Source organism: Henckelia pumila, chromosome 4, assembly GCF_033568475.1.
Source record: "Henckelia pumila isolate YLH828 chromosome 4, ASM3356847v2, whole genome shotgun sequence".
NCBI lineage: Eukaryota > Viridiplantae > Streptophyta > Magnoliopsida > Lamiales > Gesneriaceae > Henckelia > Henckelia pumila.
In genome coordinates, this window is record NC_133123.1 from 115,934,815 (window position 1) to 115,960,036 (window position 25,222).

The 25,222-nt window shown below is 40.4% G+C and overlaps 1 protein-coding gene and 1 non-coding gene across 2 annotated transcripts; one reads left to right on the forward strand and one right to left on the reverse strand.

Moving 5' to 3' along the window:
- Window positions 1-3,547: 3,547 nt before the first annotated feature.
- LOC140861600 (uncharacterized) lies at window positions 3,548-8,379 on the forward strand. The gene is made up of 10 exons (XM_073264622.1): window positions 3,548-3,737; window positions 3,975-4,015; window positions 4,163-4,315; window positions 4,436-4,641; window positions 4,948-5,044; window positions 5,170-5,472; window positions 5,656-5,922; window positions 6,295-6,396; window positions 6,586-7,344; window positions 7,855-8,379. Exons 1-10 carry the CDS (start codon window positions 3,548-3,550, stop codon window positions 8,377-8,379), a joined length of 2,643 nt encoding a protein of 880 aa, XP_073120723.1.
- On the reverse strand, window positions 3,597-3,702 carry LOC140869910 (small nucleolar RNA R71). The gene has a single exon (XR_012146900.1). It is a non-coding gene; the product is annotated as a small nucleolar RNA R71 (small nucleolar RNA).
- Window positions 8,380-25,222: the final 16,843 nt, after the last annotated feature.

The window sequence follows — 25,222 nt, forward strand, 5'->3', positions numbered from 1 at the left end:
ACGTTATGAAGCACAATGTCTATAGTATGTCTCCTAGTGTTTGGTTTGTCATCAGATTAAGGCAGAGTCTCGAAAACCTAGAGGATTATAATAGAATCTGACGATTTTGAGTGAAATTGCGAGCACATCACGAGAGACTTCGTGACTCACTTGCCATTTGTTTTCAAATAAATGTGATGTAATCTGGGTGATTGTAGATCATTTGACCAATCTAGATCATTTTCTTCTGTAACATCGGGATTTTAATTTTGATCATATGACTCGTATGTATATTCAGGAGATTATAAGGTTGCACGGCGTGCCAATGAGTTTTTGATGATAAATATCTTCGGTTCACTGCTAGATTTTGGGGTAGTTTTCTATGAGATTTGGGTACTATTATGATTTTGAGTATGGTTATCATCTAGAAATTGATGGTCAGACTGAGATGACGATTTTTAGTCTTAAAGACATGTTGCGAGCTTGTGCAATGGATTTTGAGCCATATTTTCAAGTCCATCTATCGTTAGTCCAGTTTGCGTAAAAAAATAACTATCACCACAAACAGTGTATAGATGACAATGTCATACTCCACTGTTTTGGGAAAAAGATGTAGAACGATAGGTAGAAGGACCAAAGTTGGTGCAGCAAGCTATTGATATAATTGACCAAATTAAGAGGCAAATTAAGACTGCAAAATATAGGTAGGCCAACTGTGAAAATATCAAGAATAGACCCCTACAATTTAAGCCAGTGGAGAAGCTATTCCTAAAATTATCACCGTTTCGTGGAATTTTGATATTGTTCTCAAGTGTAAGCTATCTTCAACATTTTATTGGTCTATTTCAAATTCTATAAAATGTTGGAGATCTGGCGAACAAATTTTCTTTACTACCATATTTGTCTAGTATTCATGATGTGTTATATGTATCCATGTTGAGACGATATATCGTAGATGAGTTTCACATATTTCATCCATCCAAATTTCAACTTAATTCTGATTTGTCGTACGTGGAAGCCAAGTTCGGATATTAGGAAGAATGGATGAAGTTCTATGAAATAAGACTATCCCACTTGCCTTGGTTCAGTGACTACATAAAGGAATTAAGGAAGCTACTTGGAAGCTTGAGAGACGCATGCCCATAGATCATCCATATTTTTTTTAGTTTTATTTTGTAATAATTGTATCTATATTTCGATGATGCAAGACTTTGAACTGTAAACATTCAAGTATAATAAAATGTTGATGTTTTTTCCGCTATTACCAGACGTAATTTCGGGCATGACATCTTTTTTAAAGGGGGAAGAATATAGTGACTCAAGTTCCATTTTAATAAATCAATTTTTGAAACATGATTACAGGGTCATCAATTGATAAAATCAAATCAAATAATTCTATGAAAGATCATAAGGATCAAACAAAGTTCGGAAGGCCCGAAGGGTTTGGATCGATCAAACCAGTTCGGAAGGACCAAGCCTGGTTAGAACCATCTGAACTTAGGGAGCCATGTAACCTCTCGACGTGTCGTTCTAGGCTTGACACATAAAAATTCGGACCTTTCAAACCAAAGTTTCCAAATAGGTATCAAAACATTGTTGACATATTAGGACATATACAGTTCGGGTCTTGATAAGTGCAATTTATGCACTTATATTTTATATGATTTAGCTTGGCTTTTGTTGTGTTTTGAGTGATATTATGCATTTCTCTTGTTGTTTGTGTTGTTTGCAGGAATTTAAGTGTTATTCATTTTAATCGGCCAAAAGAAGTGAAAAGGAGGTGAAAAAGAGTTGAAGAACAAAGAAATAAAAGTGCCCAGACTAGCGCCCCAGCGCTACAAGCCAAGCGCTCCAGCGCTACACGGAGTCTTCCGAAGGGTGAAAAGTCAAGGAAATAGCGCTCCAGTGCTATCAAACCAGCGCTCCAGCGCTGTTGAGGAAATTGGACGGGCGCTCCAGCGCCGATGACTAGCGCTCCAGCGCTGCGCAATCCTAAAATTTGGAAAGTTTTTGATCGAGTTTAAGAAAGGATTTTAAGGCTTATTCTGAAGGATACGAGGGTTGGAGAGAATTTTTCAGAGCATAAGACGGCTATTGAGCGATTGGAAGTGCACAAGAGCTTGAGAATTCGGTACGAAGACGGAAGACGGCGGCATCCGGCGACGGAGAAGCTTCATTCTAATTCGTTCTAGTTTCTCTTTGAACTCTATTTTTCTTAGTTTATGGATTGTTGGAAAAACATGAGTTATTTGATTTTGAATTGCGTTATGAACTAATTTCTTAGTCTAGAGGTAGACGGATCTTGACTGGAAACCATGATTGACATATTTTATTTATATATTTAAATTTCTTCGCACAGTTTATTTGTGTTTTCCTGATCTTAATGCTTTCAATTTACTGATCATAGATTGAATGATATTTTATTTAGAATCTATCACTCGAGAGAGGAGATTTTGAATACGACATAGGAAAATACATCTTTGGTGTTTATACTGTTCGAGAGGCATATAACTCCATAGAAGTCGTTATAAGAATTCTTGTGCTATTTAACGGATTTAATAATTGAACTTTGATAGAGATATTGAGTTTGTTATTGAATACGAATTTCTGCTTGACACTCGAGAGAGGTAGTAGAAAATAATAGGGATTCTTGGCTAATAAACTAGAAGATTTTATAATTGAACAATCATTAGAAATAAATTGTGGTGTACAGTCAAGTGAAGTCGAACCTCTAGTATTCATCGCTTATTGAATTTTTCTCTCGTGAACTCGTGGTTATTTAGTTTTGTTTCTTGCAAATTTTATTTTTATAAAAATCAAATCAACTTCGTAGCTCTACATAGGATTAGGATTATATTAGTTGCAAATATTTGATATAATATCATTTATTCATTCTCCGTGGGAACGATCTGGACTTAAATTCCTGTATTATAACTTGACATCGTGCGCTTGCGAGCGAAAAACACGCAACAAGTTTTTGGCGCCATTGCCGGGGAGTGAATTTTATTTGATTTATATTAAATTGTGCTAATTAGTCTTAATTTTGATTTAGAGCATTTTATTTTATTTTTTGGTTCTAATTTTAATTTTTTTTCTGTCTATGCAGTTTATGCGAAAAAGCCAAAGTTACGACTTACTGCTCTTTGATCCGGAAATCGAGAAAACTGCTAAAGCTTTGCGAAAAGCTAGAAGAGAAGAGTTGCAACAAATGGCTGAAGAAAGAGAAAGGAAAAGAGCTGTCAATAATGCTCAGTTTCTGATCAGAGATCACTTTCGACCGATAATCAATACACATTATTCTGGGATTGCTCGGCAGAACATCACGGCGAATAACTTTGAATTGAAGCCAGCTCTGATTAATATGGTGCAGCAGAATCAGTTCAGGGGTGCAGCTACTGAAGATCCAAATTTGCATCTGCGTACTTTTCTGGAGATTGCTGACATAGTAAAGATTCATGGTGTTACTGAGGACACCATCAAACTACGATTGTTCCCGTTCTCTCTTAGGTACAATGCTCTTAGTTGGTTGCAATCCCTACCTCTTGGGAGTATTACTACATGGGATGATATGGCTTCCAAATTTCTAGCTAAGTATTTCCCGCCTGCAAAGTCGGCTCAGTTGAAAATAGAGATTACTACATTCAAACAGCAAGATTTTGAGCAGTTGTATGAAGCCTGGGAGCGGTACAAGGAGTTGCTTAGAAAGTGTCCAAACCATAATTTTCCGGACTGGGAACAGATTGAATTATTCTACAATGGTTTGAATGGGCCAAATCGTATTTCTGTGGATGCTGCAGCTGGAGGTTCGATATTTTCTAAATTTCCTGAACAGGCTTATGAGATGCTTGAGCAAATGACTGTTAACAGTTATCAATGGCCGAGTGAGAGATCTGCAATAAGGAAGCCTGCTGCTGGAATTCATGAGGTGGATGCATTCACTGCTTTGACTGCTCAGATGGCTACTATTTCTACACAGTTGGCTGCACTGACCAAAGGGAATCAAAGTTCTACTGAGACAGCATCACTGGCGACTGCCGTAAATTCTGCTGATGGATTTGAGAGTGTGGAGCAAGCTCAATATGTGAACAACAGAAATTACAACAATTATCGAGGTAATCCTGTACCCAATCAGTATCATCCTAGTTTGCGTAATCATGAGAATTTTTCTTATGCAAACAATAAGAATGTGTTGAATCCTCCACCGGGGTTCAATACTCAGAATGGTGAGGGTAAGGCATCGTTGGAAGATTTGGTGGGTAATTTTATTGCAGAATCATCCACAAGATTTAAGAGGAATGAAAATAGGCTTGACAGTATGGAGACACACTTGACCAATGTGAGCGCTTCTATGAAAAATCTTGAAACACAAATTGGTCAACTGGCTAATGCATTGAATAATCAGCAGAGAGGTGTGTTTCCTAGCAATACTGAGGTTAATCCTAGGGAGCAATGTAAGGTTGTTACTCTTAGAAGTGGTAAAGAAATTGGGACTGATAATCCAAAGGCAGTGGATGATGAGGAAGTTGAAGAGATTGTGGTGGAGTCCGAAAATTCTGATAGCAAAAATTCCAGCAAGTCTGCAGTTGTTCCTGAGAAACCGCTTGTGCCAGAAGCTGTTCTACCATATCCTCAGCGGTTCAAGAAGAAAGCGTTAGATGAGAGGTTTTCTAAGTTTCTTGACATCTTCAAGAAAATTCATATTAATATTCCATTCGCTGATGCTTTGGAGCAGATGTCACACTATGCTAAATTCATGAAGGATGTGATGGCGAGGAAGAGAAAGCTTGAAGAGTTTGAAACAGTGAAGTTGACAGAGGAGTGCAGCGCCATCCTACAAAAGAAATTGCCACAGAAACTGAAAGACCCAGGGAGTTTCACTATTCCTTGTATTATTGGTGGTGCGACTGTTAATAGGGCATTATGTGATTTAGGTGCAAGTATTAATTTAATGCCTTTGTCTATTTTCAGGTCTTTGGAGCTTGGCGAGGTGAAACCAACCACGATTACTCTGCAATTGGCTGATCGTTCTCTTACTTATCCTAGAGGAGTTGTGGAAGATGTACTGGTAAAAGTAGATAAGTTTATTTTCCTGCTGACTTTGTAGTGCTTGATATGGAAGAAGATCAAGATGTCCCTCTAATTTTGGGGAGACCATTCTTGGCGACTGGCAGAGCGTTAATTGATGTGCAGGAGGGTGAACTAACTCTACGAGTTGGTGGTGATGTTGTCACTTTCAATATCTATAAAACCATGAAATACCAAGAGGAGGTACATTCTTGTAATCGCATTGATTTATCTAATTCTTATGAGAATAATTTTTGTGCAGGATTGGAATTGGAGGACGTTTTGGCGAGGTGCTTAATTAATTCCATAACCCAATTTGATGGGGATGATTGGGAACTTAGAGAGCAATTTCTCGCTCTTGAAAGTTTTCCAAAGGAAAAAGATGGCCAAGAAAAAATTGAATCATTGTCTTCGGAAGTCAAAAAAGAGGTATCAGTTTCTACTCCTGAATTGAAAGAACTGCCTGGTCATTTATGTTATGCATTTTTGGGAGAAAATTCGACTAACCCGGTAATTATTTCATCTTCTCTTACTCATGATGAAAAAGATAAATTATTAAGAGTTTTGAGAAAATTTAAATCTGCGTTGGGTTGGTCAATTTCTGATATCAAGGGAATTAGTCCCAATATTTGCATGCATAAGATTTTAATGGAGGAGTCATATAATCCCTATGTTGATCATCAAAGGAGGTTAAATCCTGCGATGAAAGAAGTGGTAAAAGCTGAGGTGTTGAAATTATTGAATGCTGGTATTATTTATGCTATTTCTGAAAGTTCTTGGGTGTCGCCAGTACAGGTTGTGCCAAAAAAGGGAGGTATGACTGTAGTTAAAAATGAGAAAAACGAGTTGGTTTCGACTCGTACTGTTACTGGTTGGAGAGTTTGCATTGATTATAGAAGGTTGAATAAGGCTACTAGAAAAGATCATTTTCCTCTTCCTTTTATTGATCAGATGCTTGACAGGTTGGCAGGTTATAAACATTACTGTTTTTTAGATGGCTATTCTGGCTATAATCAAATTGCTATAGTGCCAGAGGATCAAGAGAAAACAACTTTCACATGTCCCTATGGTACTTATGCTTTTAGGAGAATGCCATTTGGTTTGTGTAATGCACCGGCTACTTTTCAGCGGTGCATGATGGCAATTTTTTCCGACAAGGTGGAAGAAGTCATGGAAATTTTTATGGATGATTTTTCTGTGTTTGGGTCTTCGTTTGATCATTGTTTGCACAATCTGACCCTTGTTTTGCAGCGTTGTCAAGAGAAAAATCTAGTGCTTAACTGGGAAAAATTCCACTTCATGGTGCAAGAAGGCATCGTACTTGGGCATAAAGTGTCATCTAATGGGCTTGAGGTGGATTGAACAAAAGTGGTTGCGATTGAAAAGCTTCCACCGCCAAATAATGTGAAAGCTATTAGAAGTTTCTTGGGACACGCCGGGTTTTATCGTCGCTTTATTAGAGATTTTTCTAAAATTATTAAGCCTTTATGTAATTTGTTAGAAAAAGATACATCATTTATTTTTGATAATGCATGTTTCCAGGCGTTCACGAAAATCAAGGAGGCACTAATTTCTGCGCCTATTATGATTGTGCCTGACTGGAAGGAGCCGTTTGAAGTAATGTGTGATGCCAGCGATTATGCTGTAGGAGCAGTTTTGGGACAACGAAAAGATAAGATGTTTCGGGCGATTTACTACGCCAGCCGCACTCTTGACGGAGCACAACAAAATTACACCACTACTGAAAAAGAGATGCTGGCTGTGGTGTTCTCCTTCGACAAATTCAGGTCGTATCTCATAGGCTCAAAAGTAATTGTTTATACTGACCATGCAGCTATTCGTTATCTCTTTGCCAAGAAGGATGCCAAGCCAAGATTGATTCGGTGGATACTCTTACTACAAGAGTTTGATTTCGAAATTAGAGACAAGAAAGGGAGTGAAAATTTAGTAGCGGATCATCTGTCTCGCTTGGAGTTGGAAGGAAAAGTTGAACATGAACTCATTAAGGAGCAATTTCCTGATGAGCATCTTTTTGAGGTAAATTCTAAACTTCCTTGGTTTGCAGATTTTGCTAATTTTCTTTCGTGTGGTGTTATGCCTCCAGATCTCAATCATCACCAAAGGAAGAAATTCTTTCATGATGTCAATTTTTATCTGTGGGATGATCCGTTTGTGTACAAGAAGTGTTCGGACCAAGTGATAAGGAGATGCGTTGATGAAGCTGAAGCAAAAGAGATTTTGGAACAATGTCATTCTGCACCGTATGGTGGTCACTTTGGAGCCACACGGACAGCCGCCAAGGTACTTCAGTCTGGTTTTTATTGGCCAAATTTATTCAAAGACAGTTATACCTTGGTAAAATCATGTGATAGATGTCAAAGGATGGGGAATATATCTAGGCGTCATGAATTACCTCTCACAAATATTTTAGAGGTCGAATTATTTGATGTGTGGGGTATTGATTTTATGGGACCATTTCCTATATCCTTTGGGCAATCGTATATTTTATTGGCTGTTGATTATGTTTCGAAATGGGTGGAAGCAATCGCCACCTCCACTAATGATGCTCGTGTAGTGGTGCAGTTTGTGCAGAAAAATATTTTCACGAGGTTTGGAACACCAAGGGCCATTATCAGTGATGAAGGTACGCATTTTTGCAATAAAATCTTTAATTCATTGCTGAAAAAATATGGTGTTAGGCATAAAGTGGCATGTGCATATCATCCACAAACAAATGGGCAAGCTGAAATATCCAACCGGGAAATTAAGCAAATTCTAGAAAAGACTGTCAACACGAACCGGAAGGATTAGGCAGTTAAGTTGGATGATGCACTATGGGCATACCGGACCGCGTTCAAAACTCTTATTGGCATGTCTTCATACAGGTTGGTCTTTGGTAAAGCATGCCATCTGCCAGTGGAGTTAGAGCATCGAGCGTATTGGGCGGTGAAAAAGTTGAATTTTGATATGAAAGCTGCTGGAGAAGAGCGATTGTTGCAGTTGCATGAGATTGAGGAGTTTCGTAATCATTCTTACGAAAATGCCAAGCTCTACAAAGAACAAACCAAAAAGTGGCATGACAAAATATTACTGAAGAGAGAGTTCGAGCCTGGACAACATGTATTATTATTTAACTCTCGTCTCCGCTTATTTCCAGGTAAGTTGAAATCAAGATGGTCTGGTCCGTTCACCGTGGTGAAAGTGCATTCCTATGGCGCCATTGAACTGAGCTGTCAAGATGGTCAGACATTCCAAATCAATGGGCAGAGGTTGAAACATTATTTTGGCAATGAAGTGCGGAACATAGAGAAAGTTGCTTTGATAGAACCTGCATAAACACTCCAGAAAAGTCGGGCTGACGACGTTAAACCAAGCGCTCTTTGGGAGGCAACCCAAATTTTTTAAATTTTATTTTATTTTATTTTATTTTTTTCAGTTACTTTTATTGAATTTCAGTTATTTTACTAATTTTGGTCCTAATTCGGAGTTTTATTGCAGGTTCTTTTCTTCACAAAAATCACATTTTGGAGTATGAAATTCGAGAATATAGCGCTCTAGCGCTCTACATATAGCGCTCCAGCGCTGTTCTTACGTTGGATTTTTTTAGAAAAGTCGAGGATTTAGCGCTCTAGCGCTATCTTCCAGGCGCTCCAGCGCTAGTATATGAGTTCCAAAGTCGAAGATATAGCGCCCCAGCGCTCTCAATATAGCGCTCCAGCGCTGTTCTGTATCATCAAGGACGAAAGTTTAGCGCTCCAGCGCTCTTCATATAGCGCTCCAGCGCTGTTCTGCATCATCAAAGTCAAAAGTTTAGCGCTCCAGCGCTACTTCTTTTGCGCTCCAGCGCTGTGTCTGAAAAACATCAGGCGCTCCAGCGCCACTTATATAGCGCTCCAGCGCTATCGCGAAAATTTTGAAAAATAAAAGGGGATCTCAGAATTCATTCAGTCATAATCCTTCAGATTTCCTAGCCTTGTTCGCCACCTCCACGAAATCCACCCCTGCAATTCGAAAAAAAAAATCCCACCTGAAAATCTCGGCTACACCATACATCGCACAAATTCATCCTTTCCTCGCATCTTGTTCGAATTTTCGTCATCCGGGTTTCAATATTTTCGCAGCTAGGGATTTCGAGAAAAGGGGCGTCGATCTCTATTATTTCTGTCGAATAAGTGAGCTTCGAATTCACTGAGGGGCGAAGCCGAGTTGTTCTATATCTTGTCAAATTTTATCTATTCCGCCGGACTCGACACCAGCCAAGGTAAATTGAACATTTTGGGGCTTGAAAAATTCGGCCGATTTCTCATATTGGAAGGGCTCCGTGCTGCGTATTATTTACATGTTTATGGTGATTTTAGAATTGATCATCCGAAATTGTTGTGAGAAATTCGTACATGGATTGGAAGTTGATCATTAGGTGGTGCATAATATTTTCTTATTTGTTATTGGAGGGGCCGATTTCTGTGACATTGTTGTTCTGCTGAAGATTTGCGATTTGTGCGGTTATATCGGGTTGGTAGACTTGTTATTGTTGGTTGTGCGGCGTGGTAAATTGTTTAGATTGGTTGGAGATTAAGCGGCATAGTGGGCGGTGGTGTGCTGTTGTGTTGAATTATTGCTTGGTTCAATTGAGATTGCGCTATTGTAATGGCTCCGAGAAAGAAACAAAAGCAGGGTGCATCTTCGTCCGGTACTTTCGATGCCCATCGGTTTTGGGATGAAGAGGCCGCCAAGAATTATCCTCTCATGGTGAGCAAGTGCATGGTTAGAGAAAGAGGGTTTGATCCTAATTCTCCTCTACCTTTTTGGGATGTGCGACAAGCAGCTATTGCGCGAAGATGGACGAATTTTGTCCAACATCCCGGTGATGCTGTGATTTCTTTAGTCCGGGAATTTTATGCCAATCTAAAATGCAAGCATGAGCAATACCATGTTCTAGTGCGAGGTAAGCGAGTGGCATTTGATGGGCATACCATTAATACCCTCTATGGTATGCCATCTATAGATGCGGATGAGTATTCGGAATTCAAGGCGAGTGATGTGGACTATGATGAGATTATTGCCACTCTTTGTGAAGAAGGGGCACAATGGAAGATGAAGAATGAAGCCATGGTACATTTTCCTTCCGGGAAAATGAAGCAAGACGCGAGGTCTTGGTTTTTTCTGATAGCTGCTCGTGTGCTGCCCACTGGCCACACTTCTGAGGTGACAGCGAAATGGGCTGTGCTGACTTACAATATTGTCACAGGAAAGACGGTGAACTTGGGGAACATCATTCAGGATTCCATTATTTCGGCGGTTAAGGGCACCACGACTGGTGGATTGCCGCACCCTGCTCTGATCACCGCGCTTTGTGCACATGCTGGAGTTACATGGGGTGCAGATGAAGAGCTTTTTAAGGTTCAAGGACCTATTACTGGGACTACACAAGAGAATATACCACCCCCTCCGCGAGCAGCAGCGCCTCGAGATCGCCCGACGAGTAGCAGCCAGCCACCACCACTACCACTTACTGGAGCGTATGAGCATTTTGATGAGCGATTGATGCGAGTGGAGCAGCGGCTAGACCTTCATTGTTGTCGGACTGATATTTTCATGGATTATATGGTGGATTTCACGACGACTCTAGCTCAGCGCTTTCCTGGCTCCAGTGAGGATCCGCAGTTTCCCCCACCTCCTACGTGGCAACCCCAGGATGATGACATGGGCGATGACCACTGATGGTCGTCGCCATAGGTACGTGTCTTCCCTTGTTCTTTTATCGATTCATTGTACATTAGGGACAATGCACGAATCTAAGTTTGGGGGGGTCTTGAACTGTTATGTTGGTTGTGATTTGGATGTAAAATGTTTGATGTTTATGTGGTTGTTGAATTGTTGGGTTGGAGAAAGTGGTTGAGTTGAAACGTAGTATGAAATTTGGATAGTTGTTGTTGCATGCTGAATCAGTCACTAGTTCCTGCATCTGTGTTTTTAGATTCTCGTTCGTATTATGTTTTTGCTTGTTTTGTTTTGTGTCAGTTTTATTGTTCAGTTGTTCGTTTTATTTTAATGTTGTCTGTGTTCGGTTGAGTGGTTGTTTATTTGAGAAAACAAAAACAAAAATGTGAAAATGAGAAAAGAAAAAAAAAATGGCCTATGACGATGAAGTTGAAGAAAAAAAAAAGAAAAGAAAATATAATCTAGTGTTGGCGACATTGGATCTTGAGTTCTCACTTTTTCTGCAATATAGCCTTGACTGTCGATACTCCTGATAAGTAGAGAAAATTGTGTGGATTTTGTGAGAAGATTAACTGATTTGATTCTTAACTTTGGTGATACATACTCGAAACTGAGGTAGATTTTTACAAACAGAGAAATGATTTAGCAACTTTGTTTTTGAGCCTGCAAGCCTTTGATTTGTTAGTCTTTCATTTGTAGCCTTGCGAAAAAAAAAGAAAAATCCAAAACTGAAAGAAGGCCGAAAAGAAAAAAAAAGAAAAAAAAAATCCAATTGGATGAAAAAGAAAAGATAGAAAAAGATGGAGAAAGTAAGGTGAGGGGAGGCATTGAAAATGGATTGAAATTCGAGTCCAAAGAAAATGCAAAAAGGTGTAGAATGTATGGAGTAGAGGAGTCAGACTAATGTCTGACAATGCCCTGCAACTGATAAACCTAGCCTACTCAATACCGCAGAAAATTATAAATATCCAATTTTCTTTACTTGAATCCTATATGCTTACATTGACTATGGATACTTCTCTGCTATAAAAAGTTCTTGCCTAAAAGAACTACCTGATAAGTCCTGTTGATCTTTGGGAGTAACGGTTGAACTTGGTGGAGAGTGTGTTGAAACTAGAGAGCGGGGTTAATGACTCTTTGAGGCTTACTGATTGCATGATTTGACCGAAAGTTAGGTGGGTAGACAAGATTGGCTAATCACACACACATGAGAACTCTTGAGAAAATTAGCTACACATGGATTAATTGTTGAACATCTGAGGCCAGTTGGGTTAATAAGTTTTACTGCTTTCTTGTGTGTTTTTAATTCCCTGTGCGTCTTAGTTTTTTGTTTGTTTTGTTTTGTTTTGCTCGGGACTAACAAAAGTTCAAGTTTGGGGGGATTTGATAAGTGCAATTTATGCACTTATATTTTATATGATTTAGCTTGGCTTTTGTTGTGTTTTGAGCGATATTATGCATTTCTCTTGTTGTTTGTGTTGTTTGCAGGAATTTAAGTGTTATTCATTTTAATCGGCCAAAAGAAGTGAAAAGGAGGTGAAAAAGAGTTGAAGAACAAAGAAATAAAAGTGCCCAGACTAGCTCCCCAGCGCTACAAGCCAAGCGCTCCAGCGCTACACGGAGTCTTCCGAAGGGTGAAAAGTCGAGGAAATAGCACTCCAGCGCTATCAAACCAGCGCTCCAGCGCTGTTGAGGAAATTGGACGGGCGCCGATGACTAGCGCTCCAGCGCTGCGCAATCCTAAAATTTGGAAAGTTTTTGATCGAGTTTAAGAAAGGATTTTAAGGCTTATTCTGAAGGATACGAGGGTTGAAGAGAATTTTTCAGAGCATAAGACGGCTATTGAGAGATTGGAAGTGCACAAGAGCTTGAGAATTCGGTACAAAGACGGAAGACAGCGGCATCCGGCGACGGAGAAGCTTCATTCTAATTCGTTCTAGTTTCTCATTGAACTCTATTTTTCTTAGTTTATGGATTGTTGGAAAAACATGAGTTATTTGATTTTGAATTGCATTATGAACTAATTTCTTAGTCTAGAGGTAGACGGATCTTGACTGAAAAACCATGATTGACATATTTTGATTTATATATTTAAATTTCTTCGCACAGTTTATTTGTGTTTTCCTGATCTTAATGCTTTCAATTTACTGGCCATAGATTGAATGATATTTTATTTAGAATCTATCACTCGAGAGAGGAGATTTTGAATACGACATAGGAAAATACATCTTTGGTGTTTATACTGTTCGAGAGGCATATAACTCCATAGAAGTCGTTATAAGAATTCTTGTGCTATTTAACGGATTTAATAATTGAACTTTGATAGAGATATTGAGTTTGTTATTGAATACGAATTTCTGCTTGACACTCGAGAGAGGTAGTAGAAAATAATAGGGATTCTTGGCTAATAAACTAGAAGATTTTATAATTGAACAATCATTAGAAATAAATTGTGGTGTACAGTCAAGTGAAGTCGAACCTCTAGCATTCATCGCTTATTGAATTTTTCTCTCGTGAACTCGTGGTTATTTAGTTTTGTTTCTTGCAAATTTTAGTTTTATAAAAATCAAATCAACTTCGTAGCTCTACATAGGATTAGGATTATATTATTTGCAAATATTTGATATAATATCATTTATTCATTCTCCGTGGGAACGATCTGGACTTAAATTCCTGTATTATAACTTGACATCGTGCGCTTGCGAGCGAAAAACACGCAACAGGTCTTCCGAAGTGCAGTTTGGTTATTCCAGAATCTGTCTATAAATAGACGCAAAATTTTCATTTCTAAGTGCAAATTAGGGCTAATTGCATTCACACCCCCTGTGAAAAGTCTAAAAGGCATAAAACCCCCTAAGAAATATTAATAGGCTAATGCATCCCTCAGTTTTTTATAATGTAGCACATTTCACCCCTATGTTATACGAACTCGGGCACATTTATACCCTCTCATAGGGGTTTTTATGCTAATTTTTTTAAAACATAGGGTCTAACATGCTATTAATGTTACACAGGGGGTTTTATGCCTTTTAGACTTTTCACAGGAGGTGTGAATGCAATTAGCCCTGCAAATTAAGAGGTTTCTAAGACATTAATTCTATATTTGAGTGTTTTTAGAAATATTATCGCGGGTCGGACAATAGTACGGTGCTAGTGAGGTCATAGTGATGTTGTACTCAAGTTGTGAGACTCTCGACATCGGTGGATTAATGACAAATAAAGGTATAGTCCTAAATCTATTATAGTTACTAGGAGTATCTTTTAGATTAGTAGAGTCTTATAGATAATAAAAAAATAGTGATATTGTGTTCACTTGATCTTTAGGCTGAGACTTTAGACCCTGTGATCGTAGACTAGTTGTTTTTAGAGGCGCATAAGTAATTTACGAGATACCTGGGCTTGAGTATGCATCATATATATTTTGTATTTTACTTGGCATATTTTTATGTGCATATATTATGGCACAATTTTTATGTAGCACAGATATCATGTTGGACCTATTATCCTTTGAAATAATCCTGTTGGTAAGGATCACTCAGTCCTATTTTCCTTGGATGATTGGACAACGGAAGCCGCTTTCATCGACTATGGTTGTCATGAACATTGATTGTCCACGATCTTGATCTGGTATGGAATCCACCTCCTGATACAATGGAGCAACGTGTTATATACCATGACACCTCTAAACTGAGCATGTTTAGCTTGTTTTTATCCCTGAAATCCTTTACACATACATACATGCATTATTTAGAACTGTATACTCATACTTAATTGGATATGGGGCATTTCATCTCTCAATACTTTTTTTGATCTTGAACATCTCATTCGATGGAAGGTCTTAGGTTGTATAGACCAAGTGAGAGCCAGTGGTGAGCCGAAAAGGCAGATGTTAGCTGAAGTTGGTACTTGGTTTTGTTGTTTTTTGGATTTGGTACTAACAGTTTGATATGATTGTATAATAATTTAAGTTATGTTGGGGTTGTATTACTCTTAAGATTTGTTTAAGTTTATGTTGTTTTTCTATTTATGTTAATTGCATGCTGTTAAGTTCAGTTTAATACGTAATCCAGGACAGGTTCCTACATGGCCCAAGATGAAGAGGACCTTATTCCAATAGAAGTGTTAGCCTGAAACGACCCTAACCTCTACTTTAATTAATTAAATGAGAAAAAGGAATTTTGGGATATTATTAATATAATAATAGAATTATTATAGAAAATTTTACAAAAATTTCGCCATGACCTATCTGTAAATATCTATTCCAACCTGTCTGAACGCAGCAGTTCAAACTATAAAGAAAGACTCCCCAGAGATAGAAACGTAACACGATATCATAAACATCTGAAAGAGCATAATCTCAGCTACAAGGGGAGAAAAGCGGATAACGAGTTTACATGTCAAGTAATAAAGCAGGGAATCTCATCCTGCTAAAACAGCTGGAAAATAAACAAGCGTAAATAATTATTTATTACAGACAACTCAATACTGAAAAAAGGGAAGCGACGGTCATGGGTGTGCTTCGCCGAATGCCTCAACCCTAGTGATCCTGCCCCTCAGTCACTGGGTAATCATACTCACCTGCACCAAACAGATGTAGTGAGCCTAAAGACTCAACAAGAATATAGGGTAAAATAACTAATAATAAATATACATGCACACACAATTAAAAATATCATATACTGAAAATACATTGTCTTTTCCTAACTGAATCTCTAGCAAAAAGGAGTGCTTGAAAATATTGCATGCATGACTGAATCTAACTGACTGAAACTAAACTCGTACAGAAAGTGCATAGCAAGATTGAACATATGGACTGAAGAGACTGGACTAGGAAATAATGAACTGAACTGAGAAACTGAACTGTAAACTGATAAACTGAATTGTAAACTAATAAACTGATAACTGAACTGTAAAATGATGACTGAACTATAAACTGATAACTGATGTAGTGACCCTTACCGAGATCACATACTAAACAAAACTTAGGCATGAAATTAACTTAATCAAACAGTAAACCAGAATAAAGCTGCGAAAACAATAAACATTAATACAATCCCAAGGAAATGAATCTGCAATACCAAATAGTTATACAACCAAATCGAATAGTTGTATCAACCCAAATACAACAGAATAAAACCCTAGGCGAAGCTCCAGCTGGCCATCCACTGCCTAGCCTCTCTTGGATCCACCCGCCTCATCCAATCGCAAACCTGCCCCCTGGAATAGGGTGTCCAGAAACACAGAGTACAAGACGTGAGAATAAAAACGCTCAACACGAGAGTATGATTATACATGAATGCAAGTGTACCGCCTACTGACTAAAGGTCAAGAATCAGATAGCAAAGACAGACCGGGCCCTGGTATGTAGCACGTTGTGACGTCGCTTCAGGAGGTGGCTCACATACCAAAATACTAGTGGATACGCCGGACCCAAATCGATGGAAGTCCATCCACTAACAGGATAAGGTAGAACCCTACTAACAGACATCTCAAAAGAGATAGCTCAAAATGCATATGTATGCAACATAAAATCATGTCATATAAATCATGCAGTCACATAATACATGCATACTCAGTCAGGATATCTCAAACAGTACTTTCGTACCTCAAATACTAGGCGCGTTCTACCAGCTCTAAGTCCTCTCCTATAATCCGCACTACAATGCCAAATGATACTAATATCATTAAAGTGCTCTAAAAGCCTTAACTAAGCTATTGCATACTCCTAAATATTTTTAGAAAGCAAGAGCTATACCTGCGTCCGTCGTTAGCCCATTGTTGTCACTTGCCTCAAAACTAGGCCACAGCTCCGCTACGACGCCTGGATAGCTACGCCACTTCCGGATTCCCAATGGGACACCTAGAATGCCCTAGATCTAAGCAGAAAGACCATGGAATCGAGAGAAGAGAAGTAATTGGTTTCATCTGAAACTGAGGCTCGGCACCTCTATTTATAGACAACGAACGGAACGTCCGTTCCTCATCGTTGCGTCCGTTCGTCCGACGAACATTGCTTCCGTTCTCCTTCGTTGTTTCCTATGTCCCATAAAGTGCATAAGCAATGATGCATTCTGATGGCACGAACGTTGCGTCCGATCCCCGGACATTGCGTCCGTTCCTCCTGACCCTCCAGACCATTTTTGATCATTCTGGGTCTATTTTCGGACTCCGTTTATCCATTTGAAGTTTCCTTAATCACGTTTACTCAACTAACATGATAAAATTAGAGTGATTAACACTTAATCACCAATTTCGGGTACGGGCTACTACATTCTCCCCCACTTAAGATATTTCGTCCTCGAAATAAGATTTTAAGTACTGAATGTAAAACATGTAGAAACATTCTTTATTCAATCAAAATTTACAAAGTTCATAACTGAATACAACTCGAAAATGAAATCAAAATAACTCAGGATGTTCTGAACGCATCCTGTTCTCAAGCTCCCAAGTGGCTTCTTCAGTGCCTCGGCGCTGCCACTGAACCAAAACCAGAGGAATGACTTTATTCCGCAAGACCTTATCCTTATGATCTAGGATACAATAGGTCTCTCTACATAAGTCAGATCTCTATCCACCTGAACTCCAGATGGCTGCAAAATATGAGAATGATCTGCCACATACCGTCGAAACAGAGATACGTGGAACACGTCATGAATACTAGACAGATACGGTGGCAAGGCCAGACGATAAGCCAGATTGCCAATGCTCTCCAAGATCTCAAACGGACCGATAAATCTGGGAGACAACTTGCCCTTGAGGCCAAATCTGAGAATCCTGCGGAAAGGTGAAACTCTCAGAAACACTTTCTCCCCAACATCAAACTGCAAAGGCCTACGCTTAGTGTTCGCATAGCTGGCCTGATGATTCTATGCAGTTTTAATCCATTTCATGATCTGATCAACAACATCTGCTATCTGCTGGACTAACTCCGGTCCCTCAGCCTGTCTCTCCCCCATTTCTTCCCAGAAGAGTGGAGTACGACAACGTCGCCCGTACAACGCCTCAAAAGGTGCCATCCCAATACTAGTATGATAGTTGTTGTTGTACGCGAACTCAATCAATGGAAAATGATCCTGCCAGGCTGAACCAAAGTCCATAGTGCACGCTCGAAGCATATCCTCCAAAGTACAGATAGTACGCTCTGACTGTCCATCAGTCTCCGAATGATAGGCAGTACTCAAACTGAGAGTAGTACCCATCGCACGCTGGATACTCCCCCAGAATCTAGAAGTAAACCTGAGGTCTCGATCGTTGACAATGCTCACAGGCACTCCATGAAGTCGAACGATCTTCTGAATGTACAATTGCGTCATACGATCCACATAGTACTCTTGGCTATAGGCAATGAAATGCGCTGACTTGGTGAGTCGGTCCACCTCAACCCAGATAGCATCACAATTCCTCGAGGTTACCGGCAAATGGGTCACAAAATACATCGTGATAAGCTCCCATTTCTACTCATAAATAGGCAGACTGTGAAGCAAACCTTCAGGTCGTCGGTGTTCTGCCTTGACCTGCTGAAAAAACAAGCATCTAGAAACATACTGATACACGCTGTGTTTCATTCCCTTCCACCAAAACCGAGTACGTAGATCCTTGTACATCTTGTTGCTTCCCGGATGAATACTCAACTTAGTGCGATTTGCCTGAGACAAGATCTCCTCTCGCAACTCTTCATCATCCGGAATCACAAGCCTACCAGACAAACACAGAAAACCATCTGACTGATAGTGAAATCCAGACGTACTACCCATGTTGGCTAGACGAGCCAAACGCTGGGTATTCGAATCTGACATCTGATCATCCCGAATCCGTGAATACAAAGCTGACTCAGATAGTATCGCAAACATCTGGATACTCTGCATACCTTTCTTGTGCTTGAAGGTATACCCTGAAGAAAAACACCCCCCGATTGCACTAGACATCAAACAAGTCTGAAGTGTGGATAGTCGCACCTTGCGACTCAATGCATCAGCGGTGAGATTAGCAGCTCCCGGATGGTATTTAATCTTGCAATCATAGTCCTTAAGCAAGTCCATCCAACGTCTGCGCCTCATGTTCAACTCCGCCTGAGTGAACAAATACTTGAGACTCTTGTGGTCGGTGAAGATTTCAAATTTTTCGCCATACAGATAATGACGCCAGATCTTCAAGGCGAACACAATGGCTGCCAACTTCAAATCATGAACTGGATAATTGTCTTCGTGCAACTTCAACTGTCTAGAAGCGTATGCAATCACATGCCCATTCTGAGTCAGAACACAACCTAACCCCTGAAGATAAGCATCTGTGTACACCACATACCCTTCAGATCCTCACGGTAATGCTCAAACTGGCGCAAAAGTCAACCGCCGTTGAATCTCACAAAAATTCTCCTCGCACTCCGAGGACCACTCAAAATCAACACCCTTGCGGGCAAGCTGCGTCAGGGGTCGAGCTAGCTGCGAGAAGTTCAGAATGAGGCGACGATAATATCCTGCTAGACCTAGAAAACTATGGATCTCAGCAACCGTCGTCGGGTGCAACCAATTAAGCACAACTTCAATCTTGCTCGGATCAACAGAAATCCCCTCCCTAGAGATGGTGTGGCCAAGAAATACCACTCGATCCATCCAAAACTCACACTTACTCAGTTTGGCGTACAATTTCTCATCTCGAAGAGTCTGCAGTACCAACCGCAAGTGAGAAACATGTTCGTCCGCATCACGCAAATACATCAGCGTCAATGAAAACCATGATAAACTTATCCAAAAACTCTCTGAAGACACGGTTCATCAGATCCATAAATATAGACGGCGCATTAGTCAAACCAAAAGGCATCACTAAAAACTTGTAATGCCCATAGCGAGTATGGAATGCAGTCTTGGTTATGTCCTGATCTCGGACTCTTATCTGATGATACCCAGATCTCAAGTCAATCTTGGATTAAACTGAAGTACCCTTCAGCTGATCAAACAAGTCATCGATACGAGGCAAAGGATACTTGTTCTTCACAGTAACTCGGTTCAGCTGCCGATAGTCAATGTACAATCGCATAGACCCATCCTTCTTCTTCACAAAGAGAACATGAGCTCCCCACGGAGATACACTAGGACGAATGTACCCCTTGTCCAAAAGATTCTATAACTGATTCTTCAACTCTCGCATCTCTGACGGAGCCAGACGATACGGTGCTCGAGAAATAGGCAAAGTACCCGACATCAACTCTATGCCAAACTCGACTTCTCTAGTAGGAGAAAAACCCGGAATCTCATCAGAAAATAAATCTGGGAATTCATTCACAATCGGAATACTCTCTATCCCAACGCTCTCAGCGGAAAAATCAACTGCATAGATGAGGTAACCTTCCCCGCCAGACTCTAGAGCTCGACATGCTCTCAAAGCTGATACCAATGGCATCGTGGGTCGCGCTCCCTCACCATAGAAAAACCAGCTATCACTCCCATCTGGATGAAAGCGTACTAATCTCTGATAGCAGTCCACTGAAGCTCGATAGGTAGTCAACATTTCTATCTCCAGAATACAATCGAAGTCATCCATCGCAAGAACCATGAGATTCGCTATCAGAATGTTCCTTTCGAACTCTAAAGGGCAACCCATCACTTGACGCTTAGCCAAAGAAGATTGGCCCGTCGGAGTAGAAATAGAAACTACTACATCTAGTGCAATGCATGGTAACTTATGCCTCTTAACAAAACGTGCAAAAATGAAGGAATGAGATGCACAAGTGTCAATAAGTACAAGAGCAGGTATACCATATAGCAGAAATATACCTGCGATGACCTTCTCATTCTCCTCCACTGCCTGATCGTGCCTCAAGGCAAACACCTGGCCAGAAGCCTGCGGCTTCAAGTGAGAACTCCCAGCAGGCTGTCCCTGCGACCTCTGCTAAACGGTAGCCTAAGAACTCGATCCTGAACCAGAACCGCCTCCCCCAGATAATGGACAATCCCTCCGGAGATGACTCACCTCTCCACAATGGAAACAAGCTCCACAAGCTCCAGATAGTAGACAATCGGTCGGATGGTTCTTCCCGCAATGATCGCACTTCTCCTTCTTTCCAAAACGAACAACACCAGCTGAACCAGGGGAAGAAAAAGTAGATCCGGACTTCTTGAAAGACTGAGCACGGGGACCCAAAGAACTCGTAGGCCTAGACTGAGAGAAAGACATGTTACGCCGAATGCTATCCTCCGCTTGGTGACAACGGCTCACCAAACCCTCGTAGGTCATATCATCACCGACCGCCACACGGTCATGAATCTCCGGGTTAAGGCCCTGAAGGAATAGATTTTACTTCATCTTAGAGTTGTCAGCAATCTCGGAGCAATAGGATAACAGATCGAAGAACTTCTGCTGATACTCCTCAATAGACATGGCTCCTTGACGTAGAATCAGTAACTTACCCGTCTTCATCTGACGGAGTGCAGGAGGAAAATACAGCTTCTGAAAAGCTGTGCGAAACTCAGCCCAAGTGGCAACTCCTCTCGCCGCAACAAAGGGTGCAGAAGTGAATCTCCACCACTTTCGGGCTCGCCCATCCAGTTCTCCGCATCCTCCGGAGACTCGCCTCCAACCAAGGGCTTAGGACCCATCTGTAAGAATCGGCGCAAAATGAAACGCTGATCATCATGGCGACGATGATGGAGTTCCCGACGACGCTCTCGATCTCCATCGCCCCAACTTCCACCTATACTGCCATGGATACTCTGATCATCACGATCCGCCATCTACAAAATTAACCTCACGGTTACCTTATGCAAAATCTAAATCCCAAGAATACTATGCATGCTCTGATACCATAAATGTAGTGACCCTTACCGAGATCACCTACTAAACAGAACTTAGGCATGCAATTAACTTAATCAAACAATAAACCAGAATAAAGCTGCGGAAATAATAAACATTAATACAATCCCAAGGAAAGGAATCTGCAATACCCAAATAGTTATACAACCAAATCGAATAGTTGTATCAACCCAAATATAACAGAATAAAACCCTAGGTGAAGCTCCAGCTAGCCATCCACTGCCTAGCCTCTCTTGGATCCACCCGGCTCATCCAATCGCAAATCTGCCCCATGAAATAGGGTGTCTAGAAACACAGAGTACAAGATATGAGCATAAAAACGCTCAGCACGAGAGTATGAGTATACATGAATGCAAGTGTACCACCTACTGACTAGAGGTCAAGAATCAGATAGCAAAGACAGACCGGGCCCTGGTATGTAGCACGCTGTGACGTCGCTTCAGGAGGTGGCTCACATACCGAAATACTAGTGGATACGCCGGACCCAAATTGATGGAAGTCCATCCACTAACAGGATAGGGTAGAACCCTACTAACAGACATCTCAAAAGAGATAGCTCAATATGAATATGTATGCAGCATAAAATCATGTCATATAAATCATGCAGTAACATAATACATGCATACTCAGTCAGGATATCTCGAACAATACTTTCGTACCTCAAATACTAGGCGTGCTCTACCAGCTCTAAGTCCTCGACTATAATCCGCACTACAATGCCAAATTATACTAATATCATTAAAGTGCTCTGAAAGCCTTAACTAAGCTATTGCATACTCCTAAATATTTTTAGGAAGCAAGAGCTATACCTGTGTCCGTCGTTAGCCCGTTGCTGTCACTTGCCTCAAAACTAGGCCACAGCTCCGCTACGACGCCTGGATCGCTATGCCACTTCCGGATTCCCAATGGGACGCCTAGAATGCCCTAGATCTAAGCTGGAAGACCAAGGAATCGAGAGAAGAGAAGTGATTGGTGCATCTGAAACTGAGGCTCGGCACCTCTATTTATAGACAACGAACGGAGCGTTCGTTCCTCATCGTTGCGTCCGTTAGTCCGACAAACGTTGCTTCCGTTCTCCTTCGTTGTTTCCGATGTCCCATCAAGTGAGTAAGCAATGACGCATTCTGATGGCACGAACGTTGCGTCCGATCCCCGGACGTTGAGTCCGTTCCTCTTGACCCTCCGGACCATTTTTGATCATTTTGGGTCTATTTTCGGACTCCGTTTATCCATTTGAAGTTTCCTTAATCACTTTTACTCAACTAACATGATAAAATTAGAGTGATTAATACTTAATCACCAATTTCAGGTACGGACTACTACAACTAAACTGTAAACTGATAAACTGATAACTGAACTATAAACTGATAAACTGAACTGTAAACTTAGATCATTGATTGTAACCCTTTGTTTTTGATCGATCAATGGCTTCAGTATACTATGTCGGCAAGAAGCCGAGATCTCTCCCGACGCGACATTGCCCCTTATAACTTATTTGGTAGGGGTTCCGAGATTTCTCCCGGCCGCAAACTAACCGTTGATTTGGTAGGGGTTCCGGGATGTCTCCCGGCCGCACACTACCCGTCGTTTGGCAAGTGAGCTGAGGCATCCCCCAACCGACATTGCCCGTCTTGGCACAATAAACTTTCCTTATTCGGAATATTTTCTTTTTTGTTGACTTGACTTGGAAACTTGGACTGAACTCGAGAAAAATACTTCTTTACGAAATGATTACTCGATTCTCAAATGAATGAAGTAAGATTTTTGACATGGATGGTGATTTAGGTGGCAAATCATAGCTAAGAATCTAAACTTTACTTTTAGGCACTTAGGGCGTATCTCGAGAAATCCACTTGCAAAGCTTATAACTCACTCAACCCTTAAACAAAACGACTTTCGCTAGAAAACACAGTTCCCACGTACTCTATTCTTAACTAGAAAGTCATCTTCGAGGTACCGTTCTTTGCCAATAATTCCTGGTAAGTAAGTTCCCGGGCAGCACACTTAATACCTAAATTCTTGCCCCTTAATATTCAATAACCTAGAACATACCCAAAAACTTAGCCGAATTAGTTCTCATTTGAAACGACATTTCCTTAGCATCCTAGGCAAATCTCAAACCCGTGCCCTCAGCCAAAACCCGAGTATAACATTATTTTGTATGACCGTTTTCGGACAGTCCCCGACACTTGAAAATTTCCTGTTCAATAACTCATCTTCCCTCCAAGACACCTACACCTTGATCTCCGACGTTAACAACCTATACACTAGGTCCTAGAGCACTTCCTAATTTCACCAAAACCCCTAAGACCGACTCCCTCACAAACTAAAACCCCAGCTCAAGTTTAGCCCGTGATCTTCAGCCAATTCCCAGCTCGAGAAGCTGATCCTGTCCTAGAACCCGATCCTTTCAACACCCAAGCACCCAACCGACAGCCCATTCTCCTCAACCTATGCTAGCCATTTAAAACAACCTAGGTGCTACCATGTGAGCTACGTTCTCACCCATGCCCCCATTTCACCATCCAATCAACAAACCAAGACAAGACATCGCGTAGCCAAACACTAGACAAGAAACTCGAAACAGGGGGGGCGAACATGACAAAATTCGAGACTCACAATCCAACCCCATTCAACACAAGGTGCATTATAACAATCACAAGCACGTTTAAATAAATACACAGAAATCTGAGGAAGACCCGAGAATCTAAACGAAGGGAAGAAACAAGAGCATCGAACGGCTACTAGAAATAAAACGAGCAACATCTTAAATTCAAATAAAATTCAAAATGCGAGAAAGAAATACAAACACACGGCATAATAATCCTCTTAGTGACCAAAGAAACCCATAAATCTTGCCTTACGCTCAAAATCGAAAATGGAGAGCTTGGCCGTTGGAATCGAGCTGGAACAGGGGGGAAGAGCTTGTTCAGCTCGCCTGGAAGGAAAAACCACGCCGGGAAGAAGCAAAGTTGCTGCGTCCGAAGGCTGGGAAGGGAAGGGGAAGTCCGATCGCGAGAGGGAAACAAAATGAGGAGAAAAGGGAAGTCTGCTATCGACTGAGTCTTGGAGGAGGGGATAAGGAAATGGGCCGATGCACACGGGCCGGATTAAAACCCTTAATGAGATGGGTGATTGGGCTGGGGAAATTCCTTTGGGTCGGGTCAACCCATATTTTAAGTGGGTAAGAAACATAATACATAAAATATAATATGTAGCATTCTACAAGTGTTAGGCCCAAATACCGCAAATACTCAAATTTGAAAATTTAAGGATTAAATACTTAAAGTCTATTTATCGGGTTTGAAAATGCTAATTTTCAATACTTAAATATTTTGATGTCACAGCGATAAATAAAATATTTAAATAATAAACAGAGCGATTAAAATAATTTAAACAAACTTTACGAATGATTAAAAGTCATTCAAATAAATACACAAGCGGAATAAAACCATTAAAACGACTCAGACAGTTAAAAGCGTTTAATTAGATAAACTAGACATTTAAAATAATTTAAGGCGACTAACCGCTAAACTTAAGTTATTTAAAATAAATAATTTGAACAATAAAATTCATTTAAATAAAATAGTTTTAAACCTTTAAAATCTTTAAATCATATAAGTAGTATAATAAAATAATTTAAATAAAT